A 13,427-nucleotide genomic window follows, 5' to 3' on the forward strand; every position below is an offset into this window, starting at 1 on the left:
TAGGAAATTCAAAATATCTCAAGGGAAGTAGGAATTCTTAAATCAATGGGAACTGTGTATATGATTACTGTGTATATACATTTCTAGTATGAAATTTACCCAAAACACAGTGGATGAAGACTTAAGGAGGGAAGCTAGTTCAGAGAGAGGGAAACCATCTATTGTTCCTATAAATAAAGCAGTTTCATTGTCGAGGTGTGGCAGTGACTGCAGCGTGGGCTGGCTCACGTGAGCACACACGGTGTCGTCACAGCCCTGAGTACAACATGGAAGTGGCCATCTGGGATGGGAGCATTCCAGCCAGCCCAGGGCCTCAGACACACAGCAAACGTGCCAAGGAATACCAGGGATTTCAGGAGTGGAAAGCGTGCCCGGCCGTCTGCCTGCTCCAAGCATCAGAAGGAGATGTGATGGCGTTTGTGTGGTGAGGAGTGCAGCAGGGGCAGGCCTGCCTTCCCAAACCCCTGGGGGCAGGATGCTGGCAGGAGGCACATCCTGATCCCAGGGCACTTCCCTGTGCCAGCCACCCCTACTGTAGGTGCAAAACTCATCTGCAAGTAAAGACATGCAGTGGCACATATGACCATTGTACTTCTTTTGAACTTGCACATTCTTTCCTATTTTTTCCCACTTCACATGCACAGTCTGGAATATCTCCTTTGGTTGAATCTCTACAGGATGCAGGAAGGGAAGGGGGAAATAGCTGAGAGCATGGAAGAGCTTGTTTGAAGTCAGCCTGAGTCAACAGTCACAGGGTGCTCATCTCATCTCATCCATTGTCTAAAGCACCCCACATTGGACTCTGTGTGCTTTGACCACCTCATCTAAGACTCATTATCTTTGGAAGACTGCAGCCAAGGAGAGGGATAATGAGGAATTTGGTGTGTTTCTGTGTGGCAGCCCAAGGCAGACAGAGACCTGCACAGTTACACATTGCTGCAGCTCAGCATCTTAAAGGAGTCTCCAAACCACGTAAGGATGATTGACACAATCCTGCTCACACACCCTCACAGAGGCCACGGAACCAGAGAAAAAGAGCAAGGCCAGATCCTGAGCAGAGCTTCCCTGTGTGCCAATGCTGGCACAGAGAGAGAGTCTGTCACACTGGTATATCTCACCAAAAACAAACAAATACCTTGGTCCTGTCACCCTCCTCCCAGCAGATGGGAACTGCACGCAGCACACACTCATCATCCCTTTGTAAGAAAAAATCTTACATGACAACATGGATACTAAATGCACTCCCAGGACTACCCAGCCAAACCTTCCAAAAGAGAAAGGTTTTCAGGGATGTTCCTTTTACATTTAACACACATCCATTGCAAAAGATACTTTTTGAGCTGTCCCAGTTAAGAAAATAGTGCTGAGTAAATACAAAATCTCGCCCATCTTGCTTTATTGAAAAACTATTTACTACTATTTTTTCATTACACTTTTCCACTTTAAAGGAAGAGCTACTATGGCAAGCTTTAAATCAATAACTAAAAAGCTAAAATAGAGTTTGTCAGGTTAGCAATAACAGCTGCAGAACAAAGTACAAGAGCAAAACCCTTCCTCCAGACACAGCATCTGCTGCACACCTCCTGCTGCAAAGCTTTGTGTCACTTTAATGCTTCTGAAGGTCCACATTTCACAAGGGCACACTAAATTTAAATGACAAAATATGATGCGAGCAGTTCCATGTCTTATTAATAAGAAGTGTTTTACAGTCCTGAACGCTTTGAAGACATCCGTTTAAAGACTTTGAAGTTTTCAAACTTTGCTGCAAAATCTCATATGGGGAATGCAAATGTCCTGCTCCTCCCTCATGGCTGCTGCTGACGCCATCAGGAAGGCACCAGTCCTGTGACCAGCAGGGCTCCAAGGAAAACACAGGACCCAGAGAGATTATAAACAAACAGGAGGAGAAAGAAAAGCTGCCACTTCCTGCAGCCTCTTTTTTCAATGCAGAATTATTAATTAGCAGTCACCAAATCCTCAGGGGCTGGTACAGTTTTGGTTCTGGGCAATGTCCCAGATAACTCTGTGCAGTGCCACCGTTCAGGCTCATGCCAGAGGAGCCATTTTAAGAGCTGATTATGTCATTGGAAGGGAAGAGAGCTAAACAAATTGACAGCTCCTTCCTCCACCTCCCAGTGGCAGAAGATTTTTTGTCACCTCTGCCCTCAGTGAAGACCTCACAGCTCTCCAGAAATGCCCAGACATAGCTTCACCTTCAGAGAGGGAGAGCTGCCCTGAAAGTCCTCCTGTCCTCTAATATATAGGTGTAAAGAACAGGGGCAAAGCACACCACCTCTGCTTTCCATGGGAGTTATGACTCCTTAACAGCAGCAAAGAGGTGGGATGCTCGTTGGGAATACATGATTTAAGAATTGCTGCATAATAGTTGGTGCAATTCAAACAATTCAGCAGAGTAAAGGTCAAAGGAAAGGCCTTTAGGCTAGGCAAAAGCTCACTGATACAGAAACAATATGCAATTTTCAGCTGACAGTAAGTGTCAGGATAGGCATATTTCCAGGAAGACTAAATACACAAAACAACAAGGATGGAATACAGGGAATGACAACCCAACAGATGCTGAAGAGCACGCTGCTGCTTCTGCTATGGGCAAAAAGAATATATCACATTACAACACAGAGCTACTAACAAAAGATACCCCAGCAAACAGATGATCAGGCAATTTCATCTGTTCTAGTTTAAATATCTGCATTTCCTCACAAGTGTTAGGGAGCATCTATCATGACACATGAGCATCCCTCAGCTGTCATGACCCTCGCTCAAATCAGTCGAGATTCCACAAGAAATTAGCAGGGAGCACCTCACTGATGATTTTATCCCCACAGAACTCTGACAAAAAGCTCTGTCAGAAGCCTGCCCAGCGCTGGGATTCTCAGCTCCTGCGCAGTGAGGGCAGCTCTGAGGCAGGCACAGGAGCTCCTTCCTGGGCTCTGTGGCGGTGGATGCTGCAAGGCAGATGGAGCTCTCCGTGAAGGCCCTGGTTCATTTATTCCAGGCAGGAATCACGCACCCTCTGCCCACTCCTTCCTACTCAGATACAAATGTGTACAACCCCACACAGAGCTTGGAAACCTGGCATATGCTACTTCATCGAGAAAATCAAGGTCTGCATTAAATCCTGCATTAGTAGAACGTTAAAAGATGACAGCTCTGTTCAGACTAAACCTGGATGTAACTAAGAGCTCTTGCAGTGTGCTTCATTAGCAATTGTGCCATGTAGTACACAAACTCACCCAGAATACAGACCACCAGGATAATTTTATCTGTATCTACCTGGAGCATCAGTAAAAATTATTTCTACCCTGGAACTCATCTTTACACATGGAATACACTCATCTTTAAATACAGTCTTCCCCACCTCCCTTAAAATATGTGATACTCACTGCTAATTAAACTGCCTATTTTTGCCACTGCTCATCATATTCTAGTACATGATTTTAATATTGAATTGATTGAGTTTATTTCCACATTAAAAAAATATTTTTTAAAAAAAAAGAAAAAAGCCAGACTAGCAGTCCGTGAAGCTGGCAGCTCAGTGAAGTTGATGGGCCAGGTGAGACATGCAGGTCCCACCTCTCTGAGGTAACATGGACAGGGGAGCTGCAGCTGGGGCTGAACCTCTGGGGGTTGTTGAGCACGAGCACAGTGATCCTGCAGCACTCTGGTGATACTTGGACAACTCTGTTAACTCTGGTAAATTTATCAAGTTTCACTTTCACAAGCACATTAAGCTTCTCTTCTTAAAAACCTCTTGCCTGAGAACAGCATCCCCTTTGCCTGTCAAGATCAGCAGCAAGAATATGAATGTTGGTGTCAGAAGTTTGAGTAGCTGCGTTAGGATCTGTCAAAATATCTTGCTGGATGCCTGTGAAATATGCCCAAAAAGTGATTTTCAGTCTTCAAACTATTATCATCCAAACAGCTTTCTTCAGCATCTGATGTGGGACAAACCCCTCAGTCAACCCCATTTACATGTGAAGTTAGCACCTCAAAGTTTCAATAGTGAGTCACTTGTAAAGAAAAAATAACTTTTCTGAGGGGTGAGATATATGCTCTCCAGCTATGGTTGAATGGCTTCTCTATAACCTCCAGCTTTAAGTGAAGTGTAGCAATTCTGAAACCAAGGAAAAAGTCTATTTGAATAAAAGCAGATTAAAACTAAAGAAAAATTTGTTTTAATAGTAAATCTTGAATTTTCAGGAGAATACCAGGTAAAAAAAGTCTTCACATAAACCACAATTACTCTTTGTACATAAATAAAGTAGCTGCTTGCAGTATGTACATTATTTACATTATGAGGATTAACAGGCATTGTCATTTGTTGCACTGTCATTTTTTCACATGAGTAAATTATTGCATTAGATACTAAGACTTGATTTTTGCATATAGGATTGAGGATATTAAATAAGACTTCAATAGAACCATTCTGTGATACTCCCTGCTACACTGTAAGAGAAAGGAGAAGCACGTGCCTGTCTGGAAACTCAGAGCAGCAAATGCTAGATCTCAGATGAGTAACTTTGACAGTTTTGAAATTGAGCAAAACAGCTCAAGGAGAAAGGAACAAGAGGAAAGAAATTGCCTAAGAGATATGGGGTAAAGCGTTCAACTTGGAGAGAACGTTGAGACAACACTGGAGAGCTGCCCAAACAACCCATGTGGAAGGGAAGGGCCTTCTCCGTCTCTGAGCCAGTGGAGCTGAAGTGCACGGTGACACTGCTGAAAAGATGTGGGGTGTCCCCAGACAGCCCAGAGCTACGTCCAGCTTGCCAGGGTAATTGATTAGTCAGTCTATTTGTCCTCATCCACAGAGGCAGGGATCAGCCCGTGGTCAGGAGGATAAGTCTGGTGGTGACAGAGCGTTCTTGGCCGCCTTCCACTTCTCCCCTCTGACACAATTCCTAATTAAAGCTGGCCCCCTTCCACAGCCCCGTGCTGGAGCAGCAGCACCAGAGCTGCCCTGCCCTCACACCCCGCCTGGCCAGCCACCAGCAGGGCTGCACACACCAGCACACACACCCACTGCTGCTCCTAGAACCCCAAACTGACAAAGAGCAGGGAGGGATTTACCAGCTGGAAATTACATAAAAATGAAGGATCAGCATCCTGAGAGCCCTCAGCTGGAGTGGGCACTGCACAACCACGGGCAGGCACAGAACAACCTGCCCCAAACCCTCCTTCTCTGACAGGGGAGCCACTGTGGGGGCACAACAGGCTCCAGTCACTTCTTGGAAATAATGTTGGTTCATATATCTAGTATTTCTTTGCTTTGTTGGCTCATTTTTCAAAAACATCAAACCCGTCTCTCCTTGTCCTTTGAATGGTCTCTTTAGAGAAGTTTCAAGGTACAAAATGTATGAAATTATTTTAGCATAAGCATTGTTGGCTGCCTCTTTGAGCATTTTCTTCCTTTGGCACCTCATACCAATAATATTCCCCCAGCAGTATAATATTTTTTCCAGAACATTATATATGATATGCAGACTGTTGAAGAATTTTAAAAGAGGGTAAGAAATTTTCATAACAGTTAGTGAGCAAATGATTCCTCCAAAGATTCAGATTGACACATTTGGAGAGGATTAAATTTATCCAGAGAATTAAATTTGCATCAAATGAACATAACGAAATACACAGCATAATCTAGGACTACTCTCTGTGTTTCTGCATGACTAGCATATTTATTGAGATGTCCTTCAGTAATTCTGATTTTGTCATTATTATTCATCATCATGTAGAGTCTTATAGTCTTATAAACTGGAGTTTTAAGTTGATTTAATGGGTTTTTTAAAACTACAACAAAAAGAATTCATAAATTTCAGCAGCAATTTAGATAATGCAGAATCACATTTCATGAATTTAAAATAAAACTGGTGGATGATAGAGATGTATGTTTTCCTACAGTCTTATATTAAAAACAGTTTCTTAAAACAAGTTTTTAAAACATAAGGCCACAGCCTGCAAAACTTAGAGCCAAAACAATCACAGGCTGAGACTGGAGTTTTAAAGAAAAGATACTCATGATAAATGTTTTCATTTATTACTTGCATATATGATTAACACTGATATTAAGACATTTTTCCTTCTAATCTGTATAGGAATGTATGGAGATTGCTTGTCTACCTGGACTAGTCAAGATTCTGAATTTTTTAGGTGAACATTGACAGGATTATTCTTCAGCAACTTCACAGTTTTGGGGTTTTTTTATAAGTGTGCTTTTACTAAAAATCCGTCAGAAAAACACAAAATGAAGCAAATAAAAGGACTGGAATTTTCAAGATATAAAAATCCGTCCAATTCACGTAGCTGAGGGCCAAGCTTTCAGACATTTTTCGACTATCCATTTTACTTTACTAAATTTTAAGAAGAACTGGAAACACAAGGTGCGTTTCACAGAAACCTGAAACCCACGTGGCTTTTCTCTGCTGATCTGCTACAACTCATCAGATCTACTCAGGATGGTGTGGAACTCTCTCTTCTCTGGCTCTGTGATGAAGCTGCCCAAGCAGAACCAGGGTTCTGTGACATTAATGCCCCTCGTGCCCGCCCGGAGCCGCGCTCACCTTTTCCCACTCGCGCTCGTTGTTCAGCACGATCACCACCAGCCTGGGGTGTGCCTGGTACCCATCTGCTGTGAAGGACAAATCTCGGCCTTCCCACGTCACATTCATCATAAACCTGGAAGGCAAGGAAGGAAAGTTCATTGAAAAATTAATGAGCTGTCCAGCAGGTAACGAGCAGCGAGTGCAGTCACCAGAACCGCAGATTAAATCCACGCACCGAACCCCCAGTGCTGGGGGAGCCTGTGCTTGCAGCGTGGGCATTTCAAGGCAGTTCGGAGCTCAAGACAAAGCAAAATATTGTTGTTGTATGAATTATAATGCAGGCATCATTTTTAACAGCTTCCACATTCTATAGGATTAATCTCTGCCCTCCCTGAATAATCTTTCTGGCACTTTGCACAACCTCCCCAGGAGGAGCATTTTAAACAAACCCACATCACCCCTGTGTGTAACATTGCACCTTCATGCCACTGACTCACACTCAGAGCAAAGTGCATCTGATCTCTCTTCCCCTGCTCAGACCTCCAGGAGTCCTGTCAGCTCTCCCCAGACCTGTAGCTTCACACAGTGTGGTTGTGACACGAGGATAAATTCCACCAGTGCCAAAACCAGGCATGAAAGCTTTGAAGGTCTTGGTAAATATTCAGTAATTTCAAAAGAAAAAGGATTTATGTTTTCATTCTATTGTATTTAGCTTAATTGTCAACTGTTTTCAAAAGACATATGAATTAATTAGCATTTTGAATAGGAAAAAAATAGAGGGACATAAAATAAAACATAGAAGAATGATTTTTTTTTTAATTTTGTTGAAAAAAATCCAAACTCCACACTGTTAGTGTAAAGCTGACAGGGCTATCCCACAGTAAGAGGTTTCAATTCAAAATTTTGGGAAGAAGACAATATGTCCCCCAGCCGGTCTCTGTGGTCTGAAGTTATTCACATGGAATTGCTCTGAATTCTCAGTGTATTTAACTGAAAGAAATTCAGCCCAAGACGGATGCAGACAGGAGTGCAGATGTCCATCCCATAGAGAGATGTGTTCTGAAGGGCAGAAATTTACTATTCTTCATACATTACCTCTAGAGTTTTACCCACAAGAAATCAAAACTGTTTTACATGTTTGTATGGGTTTGGAGGGGGTTTTGAGGTTAGTTGGTTTGTTGTTCTGTCTGGCTTTTTCAGCAGTAGTAGCAGCATGATCTCCTGGGGAATGTAACACAGACAAAATTCCTCAGCTCCAGATTCAAAGGAGAAGGCTCTGTATTGACACAGCTGCCAGAAAATCCCAGCAGCAGAAGCACACTAAATAAACAGATACAGACCCAGAAGAAATAATGGCATTGTATCATAACAGTTATTAATTAAATGTGCACTACCCTGAACAGCCACAGTAACATCATTCAGCACCAGTTTGACAGCAATTTGTAAATTCACCCATGGTAGTAACTCACATTTCATGACAGATTTCCAGTGTGAAAATTTTCCCCTTGACAGAACTTTGCTGTTCAGTTGAACTGTTTTCCCATATATTCCATTTTTCATCCAACAGTAAAAGATCTTGCTCAGGAAGAAAAGGCTTGTTTGCCACCTTGAGAGGCAGCAAACCACCAAACAGGATTTCCTTGTGCACACATGTCAGGAACCAGCATAACACTCACTGAGTGCTGAAAGCCTCTGTGACCCAGGGAGGGAAATGATGTGAGCACAAGAGGGAATCAAGGATGTGAATGAAAACAGGCAATACCTGCATCTGCACTTCTGCACCCTCTCCCAATCCACACCCACGAGGTGACACCCCTCAAAGTGAATGCATCACCTGCCAAGGCCAGGCAGAGCCACCTCATTTCAGTGAAGCTGAAAGCCAAGAGTTGTGTCCCCTCCTAAGGGCTGGAGCCCAAACACACACCCTGAACTCCATCAGGCTTTTGTGCCCACTTGGGTTTTCAACCACACAGAAGATGGTGACTGGACTGGAGTTGAACTCTTCCTCAATGGAGTTACAAGGATCACCACCCCCCATTTCAAACACTACTCATCATATTTTGGGATTAATGTGCAAATGTCTTAGCCTGGAAGCTGGTCAAGGACCCTCACAAGATGCAGTGCTGAGACCCAAGTGTTCCAAAAAGACTAATATGAACCACAACTCTACAGTGAAAAATTGAACTCGGTGTATATTTTTAAATCATGTGAATTTACCAGCCATTAAATAAAGAAACACATTTTGCAGGGGTTTTGTTTGTTTGTTTGTTTTAATTGCGGTTGTTTGGGGTTTTTTTAATTTCCTGATCTGAAAAGTCTCTTAAAATTTTATTCTCTGATCCAGATACAAAGGTACCCATGAGTGACGCACTCTGAGCTACCCCAGATTCTCCCACTGCAGCAATAAAAAAGAACTTCAAAGAGATTCTTGTTTCCCCAAGCACATTCTTCTGTACAAAATTCATCAGCTGCCCGTGTTCTCCAGAAATCAATGCCTACAACCTACACTCACTTTTGAATTGTCATTTTTCCTCTGCAAAGGACAGGAGTCCTGCTCTGCTTTTACTGGCCACGATCCCAAACTGCTTGTCCTACAAAAAACAACCAAATGCTTGTCTGTTCCTGGTTAGGAATAACGCTGGGAAGAATTTATATTATGTTATTCTTGTAGAGTTTTAAGTTTATTCAAGGTTAATTCTGTGCAAGAGGTCTTTGGCTTCTGAATTGGATAAACTATATTTCTGAAGTAGCTTTGGAAATGCAAATTCCTGTTCTTAACTAAATGAGGTGTTTAGTTATTTGAACTCGTTACTTTGAGGGGGCAGCTAGCAACACACCTTGGATTTGTATTTAATCTGTTTTCATTCCTCATTAATGCTACAGCCTTTGCAAAGACACGATAGCACAAGGCCTTGTGATGGTATTATGACACTCAAGTCTTAATTAACATTTGCAAACTGAAATTTGTAAGATTCCCCAGGTGATACATACATAAAAATGGCACCTTTTTTCTGACAGAAGTTAAGCTAGTCTCACATCAAATCCAAAACTGTTTTTTTATCATGCAAAGAACCAAACTTTAACTATGCATTTAATAACACTTTTAAACATTTATACAATTCTTTTTGCTTGTCAACTTCCCCAACAAAAGTGAGAAGTGTTGGAACACCACAGCAGAAAACACTTTTGCTGTTGTATTCACAGCAAGCCTTTGAAGCACCCAGGTTACAAACTTCTCTCAAGGTTTCCAACTTTATTTTTGTAAGACTCAGAAAGATAAGTAGTTCACACAGAGCTTCAGATTCATACCAAAACTGCAATATTTATCTCTGTCAAAATTCTAACTTTATCCAGGAAGCCAGAACACTAAAAAAGCTGGGTTTTCTTATCCTCTAACAACAGTATCACAACTTCATTGACTCTAATTTCATTAACAAATGGGAGAAGACTTTGCCAGAGGGTTCAGAGCTCAGTTTCCAGAACACCATTAGCTTGGATACAATTCTGCTGACACAGAGGCACCTCTCTGCCCAGACTCCTCACAGGAGACATGGACTTCCTCATCCACGAGGTGTTTGTTAAGGGTTTCCTACAGTGGATGAAAACAGTTGAAATCCTGGAGCAGAATCTTTGAGGTTTTCTATGATATAAAAAGCAGTGTTTGCAGGCTATGGCATTTCTTTTGAGGTTTACTATATATATGTCTATGCAAGATACACAAGTGTTTTCCTGACAAATCCAAGGATTTCAGAACAAAACCAAGAAGACTTAGTGGATTCTGTTGGGCATTATTTCAAGGAAAAAAACCACAACCTTATGTAAATTATTAAGGTCACTTTGTTCCAAAGATCAACCCTAGTCCTGGTTTTGAAAACTTCTCAGGGTGATGTGAGAAAGCCACCAAGGACAGAATGGAAGAGCAATCCATGAGACAGGAGCAGCTGTGATGCACATGTGGAGCCCCAGCAGCGTCCACCTGCCCTCTCTGGGATGCCAGGGATGAGCATCCTCACAACAATTCATCTCCTCCTCACAACAATTCATCTCCTCCTCACAACAATTCCTCTCCTCCTCACAACAATTCATCTCCTCACAACAATTCATCTCCTCCTCACAACAATTCATCTCCTCAGCATGGACCCTCCCCTGCCCACCCACCTGTGTCCCACAGGACCCTCCAGGACTGCCTGGAACACCATCAGCTCTGCAGTAACAGGCTTGTTTATAATTAGTGTGGAATTCACCTAGAATGCAGCTCCCAAACACACCAGCAGCTGGGAAAAACAGAGTGGGTAAGGCAGAGGCATTAATGAAAATGTGTCACTTCTAAGCTGCCTTCTAAGGAGGGAACTTAGTCCCTAGACCTGTAAAACAAAGCAAAGGGCCTGACAGCAGCAGGGAGCAGAAAGACCACGGGACTCCTCCCTGCCATGAGTTCAGATCTACATTTCCTGCCCTTAGATGGGATAATCACACCTGATAAACTCCCCAGGTGCCATCAGCAGGGACTATCATTTTTTATTTACTGTCTTCCTCACGGTGGGGTGGTGTTTCACATCTCTGACAGCTGCAGGCAATGAAAAGCAGCAGAGGCTTGGGATAAAACATTGCATAAGAGAAATTCTCCCTCTTCTCTCTCAAAGAAGGAATTTCCAAATTGAGATTTACAGCAGATGAAATGCCTCAAAACCAACATGTTATCTAGTGATATTTCTCTTTCCTGCAAATAGTGCAAACCCAACCATTTTAATAACCTAGACAGCCAGCCTGTCTGGGTTTGGCAGCCTCATACCTAAAAAAGCAGGAGTGAATCCAAATTTTGTCTTTTCTTCTCTATCTTGTTGAGGCTCTGAACTGTTGAACTTTCTTACTATGATTCAACCATGACATTTGAATGATAATTATCAGTAGAAACTCCAAGAGACATTATTTATCATTTGGAAACAGATTTCCTCAGTAAAATTAAATCAAAAAATGCTTAATGCAGAATATATAATGAGGGAAGTACATATAGAAATACATCTGCAGTAGAACCCTATTAAAGAAGGTACTGATGCATTTTTTTAAAGTCAATTCTGTATCTTATGCTGTGTAGGATTATTTTTCTAAATTCAAATCCTTTGCAGTGATGCAGAGTCACTTCTTCCTCTTTGGGCATCCTCCTCCTCCTCCCCCTGCCAGCCCTCACTCCTCCACGAGGGTGCCTTGCTTTGGAGCTGTGTCTCCCCAGGCCTTGAGCCAGCAGGGATGAGTAAAGCTTTGGGAGTGATCTGCTCAGCCACTGTGCAAAAGGAGCAGCATGCCAGCTTCTGGGACCTCCTGCCAGCTGCTCCTTCAAGCATTCACTGCCTCTGGAAAAGTCATCTTGCCCCAGTTCTGCAGACAAACAACAAAACTCTTGGGGAACCCTTCTGAAAGGGGAGCAAAGGGAGGGAGGGAAGTCAGGAAGGGCTCAGCTCCCTGGGGTGTGCCACAGAGGAGTGTCCCTGAGCTCCAGGATGTTTAGCAACTTAATGCTGCTATTAGCAACAACATTTCAAAAAAGCCCTAATTCGATCATGTATGGCTGTATCACCTCAGAAGCACCCCAAACTCTTCCCCATGAGATGTGCCTGGCTTCCTGCAAGGGGGATGGTGCCTGCAGCAGCTCCAAGAACCTGCACTGCTGTGTCGATGCTCGAGCCCTGCTTTCAGCCCTGAAGGCAGGCTCTGCTCAGCTGCCAGAGGCCATGCTCGTTCTCCTCTTTTAAATTATTGTAACCATCACAATAACAAGGTAATGTTCTAATCCAGTAACTCTTTGGTACTTTCTGCTTCCTGAGATGACCTAACCTGGCAGAAAATTCTAATCCAGATTTTCAGTAATTTCTTGAAGCACTTTGTCAGTAAGCCAGCACCATGCTGGGGTCTCTGGGGCAGAGTGCTCCCCTACACAACCCCTCCTTTGCTGCCTGTGAGGTTTAATTTTACTTTGGACTCATATATAATTAGTTAAATATTTATACACCTTCAGTCACCCAGAAAAGAAGATGATACCTATTGTTCCCAAGTCTTCTGACTTAAATGAACAAATCCTCCATAAATTGGCTGTTGATGTATGCAGGAAAAGATTAAACAGATTTGCTGGATTATTCATCAAAACACTGTGTCCCTTTAATCCCAGATTTCACTCAAAGGAGGCAAATTTATCTGTCGTGCTAAAAGCTGGAATCAAAATATGAATTCTATGACTATCAGGACGTGAATGACTATCAGGACAAGGGGTGAGCAAACCCTCTCCCTCTGAAGAAGGCGCTGTGCTGAGGAGTAACAGCAGCACAGCAGCAAGGACAACCAAGCTTCTGTCCCTGTGGACCTCCCATTGCTGCTGCTCCTGGTTCAGGGATGACAAATAAAGGGAACTGCACTTGGGAAGGGCAGGACACTTTCTGGACCTACACTTGGGAAGGGCAGGACACTTTCTGGATCTACACTTGGGAAGGGTAGGACACTTTCTGGACCTACACTTGGGAAGGGTAGGGCACTTTCTGGATCTACACTTGGGAAGGGTAGGGCACTTTCTGGACCTACACTTGGGAAGGGTAGGACACTTTCTGGACCTACACCTTCCCTGCTGAAGGATGGGTCCCTAAACCCTGCCTATAGCTTGGCTGTGTTTCAGAACAGAATCTCACTAAATGTCAGTACCACATGGCAAGCAGCTATGGACAGACACACCTTTTTGCTTTGCAGGATAATGGCAACACCTTTACCACCCTCAGCATCCCTGTAAGGATCAGCGTGGTTGGAAATGCTGCAGTGAAATGTTTCTCCAAGGGTCATGACTTTCATACACACCGTGAGCACTCCTGTAAACAAAGCAGCACC

The 13,427-nt window shown here is 43.1% G+C and overlaps 1 protein-coding gene across 1 annotated transcript in view; it reads right to left on the reverse strand.

Moving 5' to 3' along the window:
• Positions 1-13,427, reverse strand: part of GRIN2A (glutamate ionotropic receptor NMDA type subunit 2A) — a 166,037-nt gene that overhangs the window by 56,602 nt on the left and 96,008 nt on the right. The window contains exon 5 of the mRNA XM_063414321.1: positions 6,579-6,693. Coding sequence (XP_063270391.1) covers positions 6,579-6,693 — 115 coding nt within the window. The remainder of the gene's footprint in view (positions 1-6,578; positions 6,694-13,427) is intronic.

The sequence above is a fragment of the Prinia subflava genome, chromosome 17 (assembly GCF_021018805.1).
Source record: "Prinia subflava isolate CZ2003 ecotype Zambia chromosome 17, Cam_Psub_1.2, whole genome shotgun sequence".
NCBI lineage: Eukaryota > Metazoa > Chordata > Aves > Passeriformes > Cisticolidae > Prinia > Prinia subflava.